General features: G+C 38.2%; 1 protein-coding gene across 4 annotated transcripts in view; it reads left to right on the forward strand.

The window, feature by feature from the left end:
• The window catches only part of agap1 (ArfGAP with GTPase domain, ankyrin repeat and PH domain 1), a 204,366-nt gene that overhangs the window by 167,060 nt on the left and 14,559 nt on the right, over window positions 1-22,747 (forward strand). For all 4 annotated transcript variants that reach the window (XM_079883366.1, XM_079883367.1, XM_079883368.1 and 1 more), the window contains 3 exons: window positions 5,487-5,641; window positions 7,466-7,556; window positions 7,808-8,030. In XM_079883366.1, the coding sequence (XP_079739492.1) occupies window positions 5,487-5,641; window positions 7,466-7,556; window positions 7,808-8,030 (469 nt within the window). The remainder of the gene's footprint in view (window positions 1-5,486; window positions 5,642-7,465; window positions 7,557-7,807; window positions 8,031-22,747) is intronic.

The raw sequence follows: 22,747 nt of genomic DNA on the forward strand, positions 1-22,747 counted from the left end.
TTAGGGCATGGAAACTAATTCGCGTCAGTAGTCTTCGCAACATTTACAGCAGTGCCTCCAACGTTGAAGGTAACTAGCTCCAGAAAACAAAGTGAGGGGGAAGTCAGTGTACCCCTGTTTTTTAGACAAGCCCCTCACACATACAGTGAGACCCTGTGATTATGCTTTATCCTTCAGTCCTCCCCGATGTACTGTTAACCCCTGAAACACTCCCTGCACGGCAATTACGGTTCTCAGAGCATGTAACAATTGTAAAAGGTATGCTTTGCTTCCATGATCGTGTTTGTATGTGTTAGTGCCGTGTTTGAGTTTTAATCATTAAGTGATGGTAAATTGGATGATGTAATTTGGTGATATTGAACACATTGTGGGAGGGCACATATAAGCTTTGGCTCCTCCTCTTTGCACGCCCCCTTTCCCACGACTCCGCCCCTCCTCTGCTTTATTTATTTGTTCACATTTTTTCCTGGATGTGAATAACTCCTGTAATATGTGCCAGGTTATTAATGCTGGATGCTTGAATGGAGAGGGGATAATATGGGAATTAATGACCTGTGTCACAAAGCAATACTGTGTGCTTTGACATTTCGCTCGGTTAATTTGTGTTTCCAAGCATTCAACTCTTCCACTGTACCCCCAAGCACTGCCGTCTGGGCCGTGTGGAGGTAACACCCCCACCCTAGCCTTCCTCATTTCTTTGCATGCTGCATCTTTTGCTCTCTGAGTTGATTGTGTGCCGTTTGTTGGTAAAGGTTGCCTGTGTCAGAGTTCACAAATTTCCTTGCCTCTGCAATATGCCTGAACATCAAACCACAAGAATAGAAAAGTGCATGAATGATTGGATACTTTCGGTCTAAATTGCACTGAAAGTAATTATCGTCATATTAGTAGCTTGTGGAATATGGAGATCAGTTCCAGGCACCAGATGAATGATAGCTGCCCCATTTTGAAGTTTAAGGGCGAAATAGAGGGGAGGGGTGACTGCCTGATGCCCTGTCATCGCAGTTTTTGTATTACACAATTGTTTTCTTATTAATTGTGTGCTAAGGGGAGGAGGCGGAGCCAATCTTCATATTTGCCTCTGAATATCATCTTTCTGCATTGTTGCTTTTCATAATTGTCAAATACCGCCCTCTCCCCAACAGCACTGCAATTTAATTAGGGTGAGAACATTGCTGCTGACCCCAGAGGGCCTGGTGCCTTTGAAGGGTGGGTCCAATCTAGGCTGGGATGCTCCAGTGATCCCACCAACCCCCAAACCTTGCAAATTTTAATAAAAAAACTTAAAATGAATAAATAATAGGCTTAGACTCCCCAGCCACTTTTTGTTGATGTTTTGAGTTTGACTTTTGCTGTAAATGAGCAAATTATCTAATGTATGCTTGTTCTTTTGATCCAGAACAGGAAAGATTTCTTTCCTTCCCTTTTCTGAGTTTGGAGAGTGGAGAGGTTTAAGCATTCCGTCTACCAAGCATGTCTTTCTGTAAGGAAGGAATTTGGGGATTTAAACACAAGGCTCTTTTAAAGCAGTGAGGGTGGCTCATGGCCCTGCGGGACCTTTAATATGACTTGTATGATAGGAGTTCAATTAGGCCTGTGATTGACTGAAGGAGAGGAAATGGTGTGACTGCACAGATTTCCCGCTGATTAAACTTGTGAAATGGCCTCACAGGAAGATGATTCGAAAAGCTGTCTCAGAACATAGTATAGCCAGAAGAGAAGCCTCATAGACAAATTGGTTTGAATGCTTATTTATGGAAAGTAGTAGAGGTCGACCGATAGTGGATTTTGCTGATACCGATATTTCAGTTTGACCATACGTGCTGATAACCGATTAATCAACCGATATCTTTAAAATAGATACTGGATAAAAAAAAAACATAACACTCCAAGTAAACCAGTGCTGAACTGAAATGTGCTAAATTAAATAAATATCTAAATATGAATATATTAAAATGAGAAGTTCTACAGAACGAATTCTACAGAAAATAATTTAAACATTAAAATATTACAGGTTTCTTTAGCTATAAGCTAGAAACATATGTAAATTTCATAGGTAACACGTTGCAAGTCCCATTTGTTAACAAGGATGTATTAGCTAGCTTTCATGAACTATGTATTATGAAATATCATTTTTTTTACAGCATGCATAAATATTTGAGCAATACAATTGTACCTTGATCATTCATGTTAGTTCATAGTACATTAACTAAGGTTAACAGATCAAATAAAAATTAAAACTCAATTTAAAATGTATTAGTAAATGTTGAAATTAACAAACTAACAATGGATAATACTACAACATTAACCTTAATTAATGCTAAAAAAATTGAATCTTATTGTAAAGTGTTACCATTTCATATAAATCCAAATAGTCCGCTATGCTTAAAGATGGCCATCTTTAAATATATGCAAAGACCAGAGCATTAAAACTGCATAAATGTATATTACATGTATAGTCTCTCACTTTATTTGCTTCTAGATTAGAACACTTGATGATTATCTAATCAAAATAACAATGTGTATTGTAGTGATAAAAAATAATTAAATCAAATGCGTTTCTGATTTGTTTGTTTCTGTCGGCTACATGAACATATCAATGTTGAGAAAGCAATCACGTCACTAGCTTAAAATATGCAGCTTTTTATGCATTCATCTGGCTAATGAATGCATAAAAGTGACCAGCTGGATATAAACTAATGCAAATAGATGGTAACAATTGTGACATCAAACATTTGGGTGATGTTTGCGTGTGTTTCTGTCACATTGTTTTAACCCATGAGGTACTATTGTTAGTCCTCTCAGCCTCGACGGCAAACATACTGCTGTTCTTTCTCTGCTAATGCAGCATCTAGTCAACAAATCACTTACTTTATAATGATATGACAATATGTACTGTAGTGTTCTGTATTCATACCGTTTCGCATACCGTGATCTGAAGTGTCAGCGCTCTCCTTGCAGCTTGTGATCTCTCTGCTGCGCGCAGCCTCACGTGTTACAGTAAACAACACGCGGTCCCGCTCTCGCTCTGTATAATGCCAGCAGTCTCTTCTCAGCGCTCTCGTACTGTGTAATGACAGCGCACCCTTCTCAGGCGCTCCAGCAACGGACGCAACCCGGAAAAAAATATTTTTGCCGATAACGATAGTTCCACCAATCAACTATTGGTTATTGGTACCGATATATCGGTAAAACCGATATACAAACAAAATGACAACTGTTGCACCATTTTACCGTTTCTGTATTTTAAAATGAGCAGCACGTCAAAACAACGGAGCGGTTCGCACCACAAGCACTCAAGGTCGTTTATGGTAATGATCTTTCGGCGCTATATCCTCTGATACTTCTATCTAGAGCAAAACGTGCTTCATTCAAGCCTTTTTTGTTTCATGTGCGTTGCTTCTCTCTCCTGCTGAAGACACTACAGCGCTACAAGAGCTTCAGATAACACAGTTATTTTAACAACAGTAGAGAAACAGTGAACAACAATGTAGATTCATAAAACACTGCAGAAAATGAGAATGCAGCAAATACAACTATTTTTATCTGTCATATATGACTCTGACCATTTAAACAAGTTTTTTGGAAAGACTTTTTTTTTTCATCTATATTATGCATTATTATGTTATGAGCATTTCAGAATAAATTATATTATAATTGGAAAAATTATTTATAGACAACTAAAACCTTGAAATAACTAGTTAAATTTGTTTTCTGTTCATGATGAGGGCATTTTGATTATGTACTTTGTTTGTTTATAGTAGATACTTATTTTAAGAAAAAAAAAAAAAAATGTCCAGACTTGAAGAGGAAAACCCTGAACCCCCACACAGTAGCTTCTTAGAAAACACTGCTTCGACTCTGAGGCCCAACATACTCATCTTTGATGACCATTTTGACTGTTTAGGTTTTTGTTGTTGTTTTTTACAAAGTACTACTGCTGCCCAGATGGAAATTTATCCAAAAAAGTATTGTCCGGACCTCTGCTGGGAAGGAAATATGGAGACCGGACCTCTTGGAACTTTAATTGAATATCCCTGATAGAGCATTAAAAGCAGCAGATATCTGCAGCCCACCTCAACATAAACAGAATATTATCTATTGGTGTGGACACTAATATAACATGCCTTTATCATTATTTCCTGTCTTTTGTTGTTCTCATTTTTGTGTGTATCGTCTCCTTAATTTGAGCTACATGCACACAGTCCCTTGTCACTGATGATACTTTCATCTTCAGACAGCAAGAGGCAAGATGCTGCAAGATGCAGCAATAAGCTTTCTTTCTTTCAAAGATACAATGTTTAGTTAGTGACTCCAACTGAATCCCAACGTTAGCCAATCAGTTGTTCTAGGCATTTTTGTGTAAAAAGCATCATGAGTTCATGAGTTTGCCATCTGAGGCTGAAATAAGTTTGTCTGTCAGTGATACCAGCCATCCGTGAGGGATTAGATTGTTCGGTGTATTCTAGAATACAGAGTTTCCAGGTTGTTTCCTGTTCTCATTGGCCTGCAGATGCTATGGAGTGCATGGGTCTTTCCACTTCAAATGGCATTTTGGCCTTAGGGATGCCTGTGTGTGTGTGTGTGTGTGTGTGTGTGTGTGTGTGTGTGTGTGTGTGTGGGTGTGGGGAGGGGTATTACTTCCCTGATTACTTCTTCATTATGTAATTGCCCACTCCAGAGTAAATTATAAACAGAATGTGTAAAGTGTGTGATCTCTTACTGGCTCAGATCGGGTTTCGGGGGGCGGGGGTGGTAGTCCCCTTTGATTGTGACACACCAACACATCTCATCAATGCAGGTTCTCTGTTCAAGCCATCTGCTTGCCCCTTCCATTGCTGTCCCATCTGATCACCCAGTCAATGGCCTTTTGTTCCTAACACTTTCCAAATGTTGACCCTCAGTGCCGCTAAATAACCTCCCTCCATTTCTCTGTACTCAAACTCTTGAGATAAACTCCTGAAAAGGGGGCTCTCACTCTATCTTTCTCACTCACTCACTCACTCACTCTCACACACACAGATTTTCCTAATTGTCTCGTGATTGGCCCATTAACCTAACCAGGGCCCTGGATAGCAGATCCATATGTCACTTTGCCTAGGGAGTGTTGTGGACAGGACCAGCAGCACGGTTGGAAAGATCGTGCTGCTGGTCTGTTCTGGTCTGTAATTAGTGGCATATCCTGACCAGGGTCGCGGGGCAAGCCCTCCAGGTCAGGGGTTGTAGAGTGTGTCCTGCAGCTAACAGGTGCTCCACAGGGGCGAGAATCCTTCCTGGTGATTCTTATCCCAGAACAGTTCAACCAAAGTGTTTGAGTTAAGCATTCATATAAGCTGCACTCAGAAAACATCACATTTATAAAATGTTCATAAGTTTCTTTAAAACAAACAAAAATGACATGCATCACTTTAATAAACATTCTGTTTCTCTGCTGTTGTAGCTGTTGATTAGTTATCATCCTGACTGTTTTCTCCCATCTGGTCTAGAACAAGAGGACAACTTTGAGTTCATCATTGTTTCTCTGACGGGACAGACTTGGAATTTTGAGGCAACATCCTATGAGGAGCGGGACGCATGGGTTCAGGCCATTGAGAGCCAGATCCTGGCGAGCTTGCAGTCCTGCGAGAGCAGCAAACAGAAGGTAGAAAACAGATTCAAAGCTCTAAAACAGTGTGTTTCACTTGAATACACCCCTTCAATGAGGGGAGTGTTTTCAATTTCTGAATAAAAAATTTATTTTAATTAATTGGGGGCATAAAGTAATCCTCATTACATAATTTGATTTTTAAAAAGTATTAAAAAAATTCTATAAAAAAGCCTCACTGCTGCTTGATAAAAAACACCTGTTTTCCAACAAAGTAATATATATATATATATATATATATATATATATATATATATATATATATATATATATATATATATATATATATATATATATATATGTATGTGTGTGTGTGTGTATGTATATATGTGTGTATATATAGAGAGAGAGAGTAGTCAATGTGCTGCTTGTATAGCAGTATATATTTACTGTCCTCTGAAAACAACTCAACATACAGCCATTATTGTCAAAATAGCTGGCAACAAAAGTGAGTACACCTTAAGTGATAATAGCTGTACGTTGTTTAACCATGCAAAGCCACATTTCCTATTCACCATTTTCATGTTTTGTCTGCTTGACAGGACCATGCAAATTTGTGTATCTTGTATTAGAGCAGTTAAAATTTGTGCTTTGAGTACAATTTTCTCATACTGACCACTGGATGTTCAACATGGCACCTCATGGCAAAGAACTCTAAGGATTTGAGAATTAGAATTGTTGCTCTCCACAAAGTTGACCTAGGCTATAAGAAGATTGGTAACAACCTGAAACTTAGTTACAGTACAGGCCAGGGTCATACAGAGGTTTTCCAAGACGGGTTCCACTCGGAACAAGCCTCGCAAGGGTCAAGACTCCTCGTACTGTGCGTAAGGTGCAAAAGCTGGCTTCAAAAAACAGACGCATGAGTGCTGCCAGCATTGCTTTAGAGGTTGCAGAAGCGGAAGGTCATCCAGTAGCTCCGTGATGTCATTATGGTGGAGTGGAAGAGGAACCCAGCAACAACCTGTGCAGCTCTGGTGAATTCCATGCCTAGGTGGATTAAGGCAGTGCTAGATAACAATGGTGCTCACACAAAATATTGACACTTTGGACACAGTTTTGACATGTTCACTTAGGGTGTACTCACTTTTGTTGCCAACTATTTTGACAATAATGGCTATTTATATTCCATAGATCCCCTACAGTCATCTTGGACCCCGGTTTAAAAACCCCATATTTAAATGATTGTAGTCAATGTTATTGGCTGATGTCCTTTCTTGTCAAAGAGTTGGTGTTTTATCAAGTGCATAAGATAATTAAAATTGCCCCACCTTCTTGTTACATGGAGATATATATATATATATATATATTTATTTTTATATATATATATATATATATATATATATATATATATATATATATATATATATATAAAATATATTATAAGCCATATATATAAGCCATGTAACAAGAAGGTGGGGCAATTTTAATTATATATATGTATATAGTGTGTGTGTGTGTATATATATATTTATATTACACATTCATGCCCATGTTTAGAAATTGTAATTACTTTCATTCTGATATTACCCTCCTGCAGTATTACATGCCAGTTTCATAGCTACAATTTTAACTCTCAACCCACTGTGTGTTTATGCCTCAGGCCAGGGCAAATTGCATTTCCCTGGACCTTCTACAGAGTGCCTCTATTCTTTTTATTTAGCTCTGCTTGTTTCCCCACTTTGGAATCTCATTTCAGCATAAAATGCTGAGTGTTTGCAATGTTGCTGTGTAGTCAGAATTGTCTAATGATGCTTTATAATATGCTTCATGAGAGTCCTTACCTTTGAAACAAACTTTAACTTACTTATGTGCCCGTAGTCTCGTCTGAGCAGCCAATCAGAGGCCATCGCCCTGCAGTCTGTCAGGAACATGAGAGGAAACACACGCTGTGTGGATTGTGAAGCTCAGAGTGAGTTTTGACCTGAATAAATTTGTTATATTCTGAGATCTGTGTTTACATTTCGTATTATGTACTGATCATTATATATTAGTCTGGCTAAATGATGCAACAAACAGAATGATCCTTCTATATGGACAAATTAGGGTTATATATGCCATATATACATGGTTATGCCGTATATATATCTATAGATATATAGATATATATATAAACTTATGGACTGTTTCATTTTTTCTGTCTGTCTTTTTTGGCTTTTTCAGATCCTGATTGGGCCAGTCTGAACCTAGGGGCTTTGATCTGTATAGAATGTTCAGGCATTCATCGGAACCTGGGTACTCACCTGTCCCGTGTTCGCTCTTTGGACCTGGACGAGTGGCCCCTGGAGCTCATCAAGGTCATGTCTGCCATCGGCAATGAGCTGGCTAATAGTGTGTGGGAGGCCAATGCTCAAGGACGCCTAAAGCCTGCTCCTGATGCCAGCAGGTACACATTTGCATTATTTCCTCTTTCTATCTGTTTGAGCTTTTCACATAACCAATCATTTCACTTTGTGGGTGTAATATCTATCATTATTTCCACTTAATGTAAACAAGGGTGCTGATTATATTTTCCTACTTTATATTTCCCAACTATATAGTATACAAAAAAATGTACAGCAATGGAGTAGTATGTATGAATACATACTATTCAAAAAACGGTACTCAAAAAGTACACGGATAACCTTCTACTTCCACAGAGATTCTGCAGTGCGCATTCGATGGAAACTTTAATATCTCATGGTTATCCCATTAATAACCAATGGTGGTGAAGCTATGCAACTGACGCCGTAGGTCACATGACAGTGACAATCTGCCTTTATAGCATATGTGTGTAGAGTTCTGTGGAAAAACCTAAAATCAGATTTTTCCTTTTCCTTGCTCTTCCATCTTTAGCAGCGTAATTATCGGCAGAGAGGCTTTAGTCCCACCAGCCATCATAACAAATTAGTGCTGACTGTTGGCCGCCAAAATATCGACTTCCCATTCCACGCCGGCCTCATTAGTCACCTGAAGCACCTTTTAATTACTCCCCTCCTCTCTGAAAATCTTTCGATATGGATCCGCCATTTTCTGCCGTCCGTTGTCGATGTGCTAATGCGATTATAGTTCCTCATGTAGCTGTTTATTTATGTATGTTGAAGGCATGTGGCCCCCTGAGTGGGAAGAGGAGATTAAAGAGAGGGTCAATATTATCTCAATTAACCTCAGTCACTGGACACAGTCATCTCTCTACTCACCCTCAATACTCCTGCTGAAATAGACAGAGTGTAATCCAGTGTGATTCCCTCATGTTTTTGACTGGACCTGGCTTTTACTTAGTGACATTGAAAGTTGATGTGAAATACATTTGTAGGCTAAGCTGACAAGATTCATCTGAAGTAAAAACATGCATTTTACTGTACATCAAGAATATTAAGAATATAGTAGTTGACAATTTTTTTGTTACCTGAGATAATCCTGTAATCCGATTTATTTACTTGAAATAGCCCGCTAAATAATTTCTTAAGAATAACTTCATCTTAAAATCATCTTTAAAAAAATTACTTCAAAATCACATATACATATTAGGACTATCAACGTTAACGCATTGACACATGCAAATAATTCAAAATCTTTGACGCGTTAAAATAATAGCGTAAATAAAATTACTGAAGCATCTGATATTGCCTCATTAACGTAATTCACATCACGCATTCAGATTATCTTGGATCTTCAATCGTACAAGCATATGTGGAAATCTCTTTTCTAACCCTTTAACCCGATTTTGCTTCTCTGTTTGTAATCAGATCATTTAAATTCGTTAAACTCCGGGAAAGTTTTCAGTCCAATGATCCAGTAAGCGAATTCTTTCAAGCAATTGGTCCAAAACAGTGCTAATGTAAAGAAAATCAGGCTGATTACATCAGAGATGGCAGAGAGAGTAGAGACTTGCGTTGTGTTTTCAGTGAATTATTCAGTGTGTTTCGCTTTAAAACACGAGCTCTGTCATATTCTGTGATTGCTGTATGCTTAATTTCGCGATAAGTGTGCAATTAATCGCAAGTAAAACATTATTCTTTTGACAGCCCTAGTCCCACTTTATATTAAAGGTCCCGTTATATGCCCCTTTTCACAAGATGTAAAATAAGTCTCTGATGTCCCCAGAGTATGTATGTGAAGTTTGAGCTCAAAATACCCAACAGATCATTTTTTACAGCATGTTTAAATTGACATTTTTTGGGGCTCAGAAAAACTAGCTGTTTCAGTGTGTGCCCTTTAAATGCAAATGAGCTGCTGCTGGACGACCCAGGGGGCGGAGCTTCATGAGCTCGCGCTCAGTCTGTCAGGAAAAATTCATCTCACGGAATGATGATAATATCAGAAACTCTCAGTAACGGCGTTCATTTCGAGTCGGACAATAATGCCTACAGAGTCAGAGTGCTGTATAGAGATGAAACAGGTATGGTTTAGTAGTTTAATTACGGTTATTATTAGGGCTGTACCAGAATATTCGAGTATTCGAATATTCGTTCGGTGGGTTGGTATTCGATTTTCAAATTTGACATTCGAATATTCGTTTAAAAATTTTTTTTTTTTTTTTTTTTTCACACCTGGCATCCCCCTAGAAACGGTTCCCATTCGCGCTTGAATGGGGCTGTCATGCGTTTTCTCAGATCGGATAGTTCTCTCTGATTTATCAATATGAACAATGAACACATAAATGTGTTTTTGCAAAACGGATATGAATCCGAACTTCAAATCCCGCGCTATAGGCAGATGTAATGGAGTGCATGTCACTAGCAACAGATAAGCTGCATTTCAATCGTCAGCTAAAATTTCTAAATCAAAGACCGCAATAAGAGAGCGGCAACAGCCCTGGTAAGATCATTTCGGTTCTTTACTTTTAATGAAGTTGATTGTGTGTTAAAGCATCTGCGACCCACTTTCACTTTGATTTGCGATAGTTTGCACGTTGGCTTGATGAATAGATGCTGATCTGCGGTGACGCGTGCTGTAAGCGTCGTCATATCTGGCTATAACATGATATAGCCTAAAACACGCTCTCACACGGTTATTTTTTTAGCATTTTTGGGCGAAATACAATACTCTTATTTTAGAGCGCAGAACAGCGGAGTTTGTATGGGCAGAAGTGCATGCCTGAGCTTGTAGGCTATAAGCTGTGTTGCTTTGACATTGTGGAAATAGAATAGAAACAATATATTAGCCTACCCTTTACTGTGTCAGTATTACTGTGCTGCTGATTTCTGATTTGAGAGTTATTTGTTACTCAGAAAAATATTAGGCTGTGTTTTGTATCACTAGTGCAGTGTCCGTTCTCGAAGCCCTGCGCGTGAGGCGCGCGCGCGCTTCCCGCTCGCGCTGTTCTGTATTAAAAGTTTATTAATTCTGAACGTGTCACGTCTCGCGTGTCTATATTGCACCAAATGTGACACTGCACTCGTGAAGTCGATTGGATGAACGGTTCTAAATGCAAGATAAATAATCTAAATGCAAACAGACAGACGCATAGAGATTCCTGCCTTTATTAGAGAGAAGAATAGCCTATGTTCAGCCCCCTCCCTCCGAAGCTTCGAATATTCGATGTTAATTCCTATCGAAGCTTCGAAGCTCAAAAAATGGTATTCGGACCAGCCCTAGTTATTATAACGTATTTGTCATCTGCTTGTAGGCTATGTATCCATTATTTATTAATAGCCTACAAGTCTGCTGTCTGAATGATGATCAAACATGTACTGATGAGTTTAATAAAGTTTATTGTACATCACACAAAAGATGAAGCGTCAGTTTTACTTCAGAAAATCACCGTAAGAGCTGAGTAAACACAGTAGCCTAAGTTATAAGAAGTGCGCAAGTAGCCAGTAGAGTTGAGGGAGCATTCCTGTGGGCGGAGGTTAGTCAAGAAACGGTTCTAGTGACATCATTAAAGAAGGAAGTAGAGGGATGTAGTCCAATCGAGCCGTTTTTTGTAGTCAACTTCTGTTAAATAAAATATCTCGCTTGGCATTGAACTTTGAGCTTTATAATTTTACAGATATTATTTATGCTCTAACAGCAACATTACACACTAACTAAAGTTTGAAACATGGGATCACGCAGAATGGGACCTTTAAAGTCCCCATGAAATCAAAATGAAAGTTTTTTGGCTTTTAGTATAAATGTATTAACCCTAACCCTATTAACTAACCCACTCAAAAAAAATTGAGTGATTGTCAAAACATTTGGTAATTAAACAGAATTTTATTAAGTTTAGTGACAACACAATGTTTACATGGTACAATTACTGGTATGCTACTGTTTTTATTATTGCTTTCACAATTTCAATTCAATTCTTGTGATTTGATTCTGATCTTGATTCAATATCGATTCCTTTGGATAAATTTTAGGTAAAGTAGATATGTTAATTAAAAATAAAAATGTTTTTTTTTATAATAACAACATTATAATATTTTAATGATATAGGTAAAAAATATAATTAATATGTAATATAGTTATCAAATTTAGCAAAATGCTCCTCTCTATAGCAATTTTTTAAGTCCAACTAATGTGCTATGGTCATTAAATGGCTTTCCTGAGGTAACGTTAAATGTAACGTTACGTGACATTGTTCTCCAGCTGTTTTCCGCGGTTGAAAAACACTGATCGATTGATTTTATTTCATTTCGGTAAGTTGATCTGCATCTTTCAAATTACCTATTGATCATTCGTGTTTATTTAGCCTACTATTAACTAGTAGTAAAGAGTAACAGATGATCGGTTCACATGCCGCTTGAACTCTGTCAGAGATCTGTCACGTCACATTTACAAGTGTCAAAACGGTGTTTATTGTTTGAATTTCGCAATTAAATTGACAGAATCTGAGAGCTGAGAATTTGTTTCATTGCAATAGTAACCTTCTCTGTCTTGTATGTCGGTGTCAGTGTCTTCTTTGCTTCACGATTTTTCTCTGCGTGAGAAAATGGATGTGTGGCGTGAGAGCGTGTGAAAAGTCACAATTGCGTGAGTCTCACGGTGAATTCGTGAGAGTCCGAGCTGTGATATAAACTAAACGCTATTGGCTAAAATGGGGTGGGGCTGTTCGATATGTCCCGCCCTGTTATCCTGTTTCAGTGGATATTACGTCAACACATTGAATAATGCTGTGCGTTTCAAGGCACTTCAGTGGACCTTTAAGTGTCTTTATCTACTATGTACTAACATTTAAATTAATGATTTGATACAATGCACTTATTGTGTACAAACATGTTTTTACAATGTACTTATATTATTATAATTACCTGCATGTAATTATACCTGTTATAATTTCTGTATTTACAGCTATAATTACACTGTTGACTCTACCCACCCTGAAACCTACACATACCATTTAACCTGTCCCCTAACCTTATACCCGTATCCCACCTCAATAGCAGCACAAGTTTTTTGCAATCCATTAACAAAATAAGTACATTGTACTTATTTTTTGTGCAAGTACATAGTAGTTAAAGACACCTAATATAAAGTGTAATTTATGAAAAGTACTATTATTATTTGATTATTTTTTTATTTTATATATATTCTTTATATATGTATTATATAATTAAAATTAAAAAAGATTGTTATCCCTTTTAATTGAATTCAGAATTGCATTTCTATCAGAATCTTACAAACTTCAGTTCCCTCATGAAATTCTAGGGGTTAATGAAGCCTGGTTGGGAAACCCGATAAAAAGCCATAAAATCACTGAGAATCTTGTAGAATTTGACTTACATTTTAAAGACTACTTGGCCACTAGGTAATTTGCTACCTTCCCATCCTTTACTGGACGTTTGAATTGATTTAGCTTATAACATCCAAATGGATTCAATCTGATTGGATAAAGCACATTTGACTGTAGTGAGTGTGTCAAATCTAAAAATCAACTATAATCTAATGTATAAAATTAAGTTCTATTGATATGATTTGCATTTGACGTGTGTGAAGTTCATGGTGTTCCTTATTAGCATGTCTCAGTCTTGAGACATTTTTGAAGCCTTCATACATTTGAAGCGCTGTCTTGTCGCTAAATGCTGATACTCAGCAAGCTTGTGTCCTGGTGAACAGCTCAGGCATTGGTGTGTGCGCTCTGCATCCAGGATTGGTGGCTGATAAATGAAAACCCTCCCTCGTGGTCTCTCAAGTGAGTAATAGAGCTCGAAATTTCATTTTGCAAGCGACTGATTTAATGATCCAAAGGGTAATTAATGGGCTGATTATCTTAATGTTAAATATGGCCAGCAGCAATTAGACTGACCTCCCGCCTGTCAAGGTCTGGGCTACTCTCGTCTTTCAATTAGGGGCCTGTTTGGGGGGTGTGAGCTGGAGGTAAGGGGGAAGAGACGTGTTGTCTTCCATACCTCTTTCTCCACATGCATCATTCCTCGTTCTCCAGGCTGGAATTATGTTTTAGAGTGATCACACCCAGACAGCCCACCTGGATCCGACTAGAGAAATAGTATGCCATTTTCAGCCTCTCTTTTTTCCTTTTTCTTCTTGACCCACCTATTTCTATAAGGTTTTGTTTAGCATTTAGCCTCAGCAGCCTCTGCCTCTTCTTCCAGCCTTCGCTGTTAATCGTATTTTAAGAGAATGTCAAGAGTTGAATTAATGGTGCTGTATGTTAGCTGTTCTAAAACTATACTTGCTGATTTGGACACGCCCCCCTCTTTCTAAAACCCCACCCTACAAGAATACTATTGCATTTTAAGCACTGTTTAACCACAGCGTCTATCTTGAGGAAATTAGGAAAATAAAAAAATGGTCAAGCAACCTCCATTGGACCACTTGAGATAAACTGACCCTAATGCCTAAAACTGTTTGTAGCATTTACAATTTATTTGATACTTTTAGCTTGAATTCATTCGGACAAAACAATGTAGAATTTTAATGTTGTCCATTTATCGGTTATTGGATTTAGGGTAAACATAAAAAAATAATAATAATTGCATCTGTTTAAAAATCCTTTTTTGTAGTTGATTGATCCTAGGACTGTTATAATTCAGGACACTTAAATTCGTGATATCTGTCAGTTAATAGGGCTATTATTGAGCCATTAAAACATGTTCTCTGTATTTAGCTGTTTGCTTTAAAGCAAATGGAAAGTTTCTTCCTGTTGCCTCATGGGCTGCTTGGCCGTTATGTGCGATTGAGCCCGAGAGAACCTCTAAATATACCCATTAACCTTTTACTGCCTGGGATAAATTCACACCTTCTCTGCCTCCAAAACTCTATGAGGTCGCTCAAAGACAGCGCTATGGGCTTATTTTTGGGATTGTTTGTGACCACACACACGCATTCACACACACTCCCTCATGGGCGATAGGTTTTGGCATGAGTGCTCTTTGTTGGCAGCTAGGCCATGTTGCAGTCTCATTTTTTTAATTAGTGTGGTGCTGCCATGGACACCAGAGCCCCCTCTCCCCTTCCTCACACACTAGGTGCCGGACTGTATTAGCGGGCCAGGCAGGGTAGGAATGACAGCTCTGCTAATTGCGCCTCGTGGTGACTTATTGGGAGGGTGGCGCTCGCTGGCATCTCACACTGCCAACCCTCAGCAACAATCTAACGTTTCGCAGCCTGTCACCAAGCGTGAATCTTAAAGTGTGAAATACATGCATTGTGTGCGTTTCACACACCCCTTTGTTCCAAGTGCATGTTAGTGATATACTTGTTTTCTCATGTTATCTGAGTGTAATCAATAGCAGAAAACACTATTTGATTTTTACTGATTATAGTGGAATGCTACAGAAATTACTTTTTTTTATAGGCCAAAACATAAACATAAAACATTATTTTAGCACTTCTGGTTCCATCGTCCTGAAGTCAATGTTTTTTTTTAATGGGTTTTTGGTTAAATGCATGATATAAGGTCTGTGGTGAACACAAGGTCAAGGTATTTTTCACATTTTATTCTGCGACATAAAATGTATCAGTAATACCTCCTGTGAATTTTTTTTTTTTTTTTTTTATCCTTTTGCTTGTCTTGAAAAAGGCGTTTTCTAACAAGTGAATGAGAGAGACTAAATAGGTTATTGGGTATATGAAGCGTCATCACACTGATCAGGTAAACTCGTCTATACACTTGTTGTGTTTATAATCATGTTATTCTAACTCAGACTTTTTTTTTTAAATAATGAAATGAGAGTTGCCTAAAGCTTAATGGTGGTGACATTGAAGACATTGACCATGATGTAGTTTGTTTATAGCCTACGTTTAGCTTTTTATTTCTGGTGAGTGTATTTAGGCTTCAAAATTCATGAAAGTTGTGTTCATTTGTGAAGATTGTTATAATGAACCAAACGTGTCAGGGCTTATATGCACCGTGCTTATTTTTTGGCAATAATCCAAAAGCCAATGGACAAATCCTATTGTGTTTTTGTTGAAAGATCAGGTTAAAAAAAAAAACACAAAGATAAAGTCCAATACCATGATAACTGAGCTTTAACAACACAACTAAGACCTTAATGTAAAGCAAACCAGCTAACTTACTAACAAACTAACTCTCTTGTCTCTACCATGGCACAATCTGCTTGATGATGGGTGGGTGTAGGTGGGTGTTGATTTGCAGACTAGGGTGTCTAACATCTGTTTTATGGAATCCAAGAAACTTCCATCAGACAGCTGAGATATTGAGCTCCACAAACCGCCTGACTCCCGTAGCCACATGCGTCATCATGAGCAATGTCTGGCCTATAATAATTCAGCAGTAAGTGGCTAAAAAAGAGCCTCTTTATGGCCAGATATCGGTCTCTGAAAGGGCAGAGCTAACAGATTTCAAATTAGACCCGGCTCTTAATCTGGGCTGGGGTGCAGGTGTGCGTCCCCAAAGCTGAGATCAGATTGGGCCCTGGGGACGGATGAGGGGGGTGATTTGGGGAGGCCTGCTGGGCTTCATTCTTCCTCCGATCCAGACGTAGACGGAGAGCGGCGTACTATTAATGTCCCATGAGTTACTCGCATAATGTTACTCGTTGAACTTGATCTCTTTGTGCAAAAGGAAAGAAGAATAATCACATTTTAAATTTCAACATGTGCTACGCACCTTCTTTCTGTCTGTACCTGTCCTTATCGTTTTCCTGTCAGTGCGGGCAGGCATTCAAGGAGGTCCATTTCTTCAGCATTAACTGGCTGATCCTGCATCGGTCAGCCTCTGACCTCTTCCCAGTGTGAAGACCGGTGATATGAGCCAACTCATGGCCTGCATGTTAAACAGCTCTCGTGTCGTTATCTTTCTCCTCTCTTTTTCTCTTCTACTGACAGAAAGCACTGCGCAAATGTTTCAAATAATTGGCTGCCCCATTCTAATTCATCTGTAAAAGGACTTCTTGATTAGATTAGTCTAATAGACATTATTTTTTACATGACTGCCTACCATTGCCCGTAATCATGTCCCAACTAGGTTAACAAGCCTTCCAATTTACTATTGACATTAAACTGGCTGACAAGAGCCAATCAGAGCACGGCGTATTATGAAGAGGACTGATAATGTGAAGCAAGAGGGCATTTAATGCCTGAATCATCACATTGTCTACCTTTTTGTCCAATTTAATACAGGATAAATAATGTGTATGTATTTGTGTGGGGGGTTTTTTCTCCCTTTCTCTCGCTCTGTCAGTGAATTTTCTTTTGGAGTTTTCATGGTTTTTTTTTATTCAGGTCAGGAAAAACTATATATAAATGTCACATTTCATTATTTCTTGTTTAAATACCTCTTTTTGAACTGTTAAATCTGTTAATGTGAAAGCCAGACGAGAATGTCAGCTTTTCGAAGCCTTTGTTCTTGTGCAGGTTCGAATATGGGTTTGAATCCAGCCTGCGTCACATCCTGATTCTGCACTTCTCCCATCATACATGGATCTGATGGGAGCATAGCGAGTACAGATAAAGATCAAGCCCTGTGCGGTTTTACGGATGCTTAGCACATTTCTTTTCCGTCTCTCTTTCGCACATACACTTCTTTTTTTTTTGTCTCTCTTTGCCCTTTGGCCCCCATTTGCATGCTGCCACTGAAGCGTTCTGATCCAGTTAATGGAACCTCGTATGAGTGTGGCCCATTGCCTCCAGTGGGACTGATTTGAGTGTGGCGCAGGCCAGAGCTCAGTCAGAATCAGAAACGCTAAGTGCCCGTAATATTAAAAGAAGCGCTGAGCTTAATTATCTGTGTCTATCCAAGGGCAGCTAACGACTAGACTAGAGAGGATAATTGATTTCAGGCCCTTGTTTTTTCCTTGTTAGAAAAGGGGGTGGGAGGGGGGGCAGGAACAGAGCAGCTCTTGGAGTAAAATTGTCCCTTTGTGGCCTTATTCACCTCATGAATTCTCTCTGTCATTGAGGTTTAGTTTTTTTTTGTTTAGTTTTTTTTTAGGGTGGGGGTTTTCCATTTAGAAAGTGAATATGGATTAGAATTGAAGAAAATTGAGAATTTTGTACAGCACTCTCTTTGGGCAGAAAGACATAAGAAACAATATTCCAAGTGTAAAAGCCAAAAATATACTTCGGCTATCTGCGTTCTGTGATGGGTTGTGCGTTATCCGTGTGACCGAAGTTTTGTCATAAGGTGGGTACGCGGACGTCCGCGTGCAGCCCAGTTGTGTGTCCACGCAGACAACTTGAGCGCTTGAGCGCAAAGTCCACTAGATGTGCACCAAACGTGTCTTTCCACACTCACGACTGTATACGTGGAGAGGAACGAGGAAAATGAAGTATATATCCGGGCGTTTATCCAGTGAAATAACGTTATAAATAATCTGAAGTTGTTTAAAACCCTGTGAGGAAATCACAAGAGTGCAGTGTCTGTTGTGTTTTTCAAATTTGAGAGCAGGATCAGCAAAAAAGACCAGAAATTCTGCAACACGTGACTTTACCGACTCAGTCCATCAAAGTGGCATACATGACACACAATTATGCACCAAAACCAGGGTTTAGACCAGGGACGTCGTTAGGCCTATTTTAGGGGGGCTGAAGCTACCCCAAAATGTTCCTAAGCCCCCCTAAATGATAATAAGAACAACAATAACAATTCGATTTATCAATAACCGTATCTTCATTCATATTTAGACGCAACAAATGATATATATCCAGCTACAAAAAATAGCCGAAAAGTCGGAAGTTGGACGGAAGTACAAAGAGTCGTAACTCACGCATTCACCGTGAGACACACACAATTGATGCTTTTCACACGCTCTCACGCCACACATCCATTTTCTCACGAACAGAAAAATTGCGAAGCAAAGAGGACACGGAGACCAACAGACTAGACAGAGCAGGTTACTTTATGATATAAAAGAATCTCAACTCTCAGATTCTGTCAATTTTATTACGAAATTCAAACAATAAATACCGTTTTGGCATTTGTAAATGTTACGTGACACATCCCTTGCGCACGTGAACCGATCATCTCTACTAGCTAATAGTAAATAAACACGAACACTGTTGAAAGATACAGTAGTAGGCTACAACTTACCGAAATGTATATTCCTCATACATAATATCGATCAATCAGTGTTTTTTATCAGCGTGAAGAGGTCAGTAACATAGATGGAGAACAATTATGTCACATTTACCTCAGGAAAGCCATTTAATGAACATAATATAGCGTAGTTGGCAAAAAAAAAAGAGCTATAGAGAGTATTTTGCTAAGTGTTCTATATTACATATTTATTATATTTTTACTTATATCATTAAATAAAGTTGTTGTTGTTATTATAATAAAAAACACATTATATTTAATTTGAGTTATTTTTAACCTTAAATAATACTACCAGCTGATAGGGCTGTGTATGTTTACAGCATTAGGTGAGTGTTTTTTTTCTTGAGAAAAATTAACACCTATCTTGAGTACCTAATATTTATCCAAATGAGTCAATATTAAATCAAATTACAATAATTGAATTGAAATAATAAAAAAGCGTAGCTTACCAGAAATTGTACCATGCACCATAAAATGTACATATAATTTTACACTTATGCTATACTAAAGCCTGAAATGGGCACTTTTTGTGACAGCAACCCTATCATTTTTGATCAAAGATGTGGCTTAACTTCAGAATTTGAACTAAAATCAGTATTCTTATGATTGCTCTGAACATTTCTGATTAAGTTCAACAAACATTAAATTACTTATTCATAAACTTAAAAAAATAATTAATAAAAATGTAGGTGTGACAGGGTTGAGACTAGGGTAACAGGGTTGAAGATGGTAACGGGGTTGAAGAGACAAATACAGCTAAACATATACATAGTTGTTTTTTACTCAAATTCACTGTAAGATTTTCTATAAACGCAAGTTACAAATACCCTGGGGGCTAAGCCCCCCCTGTCTTCCAATCCTAGTGACGTCCCTGGTTTAGACTTTCATCTATGTTGAGAAAACATCAGAGCAACTAACAAATTGACAACTTTGGATCTTGAAACATTTACACATAGACTTTTAGATACATTTTAGAACATTTTCATCATGCTCAATGCTCATCATCACAATGCAGTAACACAATGACGTATGTATGTACACTGCTGTTCAAAAGTTTTGGATCAGTAAGATTTTCAATGTTTTTAAAAGAAGTCTCTTCTGCTCACCAAGGCTGCATTTATTTTGTAAAAAAAAAAAAAAAAAAGGTAATATTGTGAAATATTATTACAATAAAAAAAAAATTCTATGTGAATATATAGTAAAGTGTAATTTATTCCTGTGATTGAAGCTGTATTTTCAGCATCATTACTCCAGTCTTCAGTGTCACATGATTCTTCAGAAATCATTCTAAAATGATGATTTGATGCTCAAGAAACATTTCTCATTATTATCAATGTTGAAAACCGTTATTTAAATTTTTATTTCAGGATTCTTTGATGAAAAGAAAGTTCAAAAGAACAGCATTTATCTGAAATAGAAAGCTTTTGTAACATTAAAGACTACCGTTCAAAAGTTTGGGGTCAGTAACAATTTTTATTTTATTTTTTGTACTTTCTATTCATCAAAGAATCCTGAAAAATGTTTTTACACAACTGTTTTCAACATTGATAATAATGAGAAATGTTTCTTGAGCATCAAATCATCACAGAATGATTTCTGAAGGATCATGTGACACTGAAGACTGGAGTAATGATGCTGAAAATACAGCTTTGATCACAGGAGTAAATTACATTTTAAAATATATTAAAATAGAAAAGTTATTGTTTTTTTAATCAAATAAACGCAGCCTTGGTGAGCAGAAGAGACTTCTTTTAAAAAAAATTAAAAATCGTACCGATCCAAAACTTTTGAACGGCAGTGGATATAAGAAACTATTGTAATCAAATCCCACCGCTTAACAAAATCTGATAACTTACTACTGATTGGACACAGGAGGCTTATTCGAGACATGTAAAAGGGCTTGAGATTTGTGTGTGCCTCTGTAAGTAAGGGTTAAAGCACTGAGATGAATGAGCTTGTGTGTGTCTGCTTCTGCGCATGTGCAGGTAAATGTGCACTGCTGTCTGTTTGACAGATTTAGCCTGTCAGAGTTCATTACCTGTGAGTCAGTAGGACACTAATGAGCTGAATTAGTGGTATAATTAGCCTGAAAGAAAAGAGCATCAACGTCGATCTCTACTCTATGAATTTCTCTCTCTTTTGTTTTACTCGGCCAAACCTGGAATTTGGTGATCTCAGTTGCACAAGGTAGTTCGCATCTGATATGTGGTCTGTGTGAACTTTGGCAGAAGTTCAGAGGTGTGTGTTTAGGGTAGGGGATCTCTGGGGGCTGTGGCAGCTGGAGGGCTGTCCTTTCACGGGACGCTGCATTAGCCGACGCCTGTCAGTGTTGGGTAAACAGCCGCTGGCTTTGAGCTGGACAGGAAGTGCTGGCAAGTGGGTAAACACAAGCCCACAAAGTGATCGTCCAGGAAGAACACAAAGCGCATTTGCACTCACAAACAGGAAACCGTCCTGACGAGGGATTGATGTAGACTCCCGATAATTCCCCCATGACCCAGCCTGTTGCATTCCAACGTCGAGGCTACTGTCTCACCTCAGGTAAATGTTCCAAAACGGCAATGCAACACACTAATGAAGCTATCACGCAAACAGCTTTACAAACACAGTATCTGCAGTTTCCGTCAAAATAACACTAACTACAGGTATTGTCACTGTTATTTAATCACTTTTAAAAAAAAATGAAAATAAAGATTTTAAAGATTAGTAATTGTTTTAATGGAGATAACATATTCATTTATGATTTTACAGTATCATAGTCAATGATGTACATTTTTTTATTAATCCATTAATTTTTTCAAAAAATGCATTAAACATTCAATTCATACATACTAGGGCTGGTCCGAATACCATTTTTTGAGCTTCGAAGCTTCGATAGGAATTAACATCGAATATTCGAAGCTTCGGAGGAAGGGGGCTGAACATAGGCTATTCTTCTCTCTAATAAAGGCATGAATCTCTATGCGTCTGTCTGTTTGCATTTAGATTATTTATCTTGCATTTAGAACCGTTCATCCAATCGACTTCACGAGTGCAGTGTCACATTTGGTGCAATATAGACACGCGAGACGTGACACGTTCAGAATTAATAAACTTTTAATACAGAACAGCGCGAGCGGGAAGCGCGCGCGCGCCTCACGCGCAGGGCTTCGAGAACGGACACTGCACTAGTGATACAAAACACAGCCTAATATTTTTCTGAGTAACAAATAACTCTCAAATCAGAAATCAGCAGCACAGTAATACTGACACAGTAAAGGGTAGGCTAATATATTGTTTCTATTCTATTTCCACAATGTCAAAGCAACGCAGCTTATAGCCTACAAGCTCAGGCATGCACTTCTGCCCATACAAACTCCGCTGTTCTGCGCTCTAAAATAAGAGTATTAATTGTATTTCGCCCAAAAATGCTAAAAAAATAACCGTGTGAGAGCGTGTTTTAGGCTATATCATGTTATAGCCAGATATGACGACGCTTACAGCACGCGTCACCGCAGATCAGCATCTATTCATCAAGCCAACGTGCAAACTATCGCAAATCAAAGTGAAAGTGGGTCGCAGATGCTTTAACACACAATCAACTTCATTAAAAGTAAAGAACCGAAATGATCTTACCAGGGCTGTTGCCGCTCTCTTATTGCGGTCTTTGATTTAGAAATTTTAGCTGACGATTGAAA

The sequence above is a fragment of the Squalius cephalus genome, assembly GCF_949319135.1.
Source record: "Squalius cephalus genome assembly, chromosome: 10".
NCBI lineage: Eukaryota > Metazoa > Chordata > Actinopteri > Cypriniformes > Leuciscidae > Squalius > Squalius cephalus.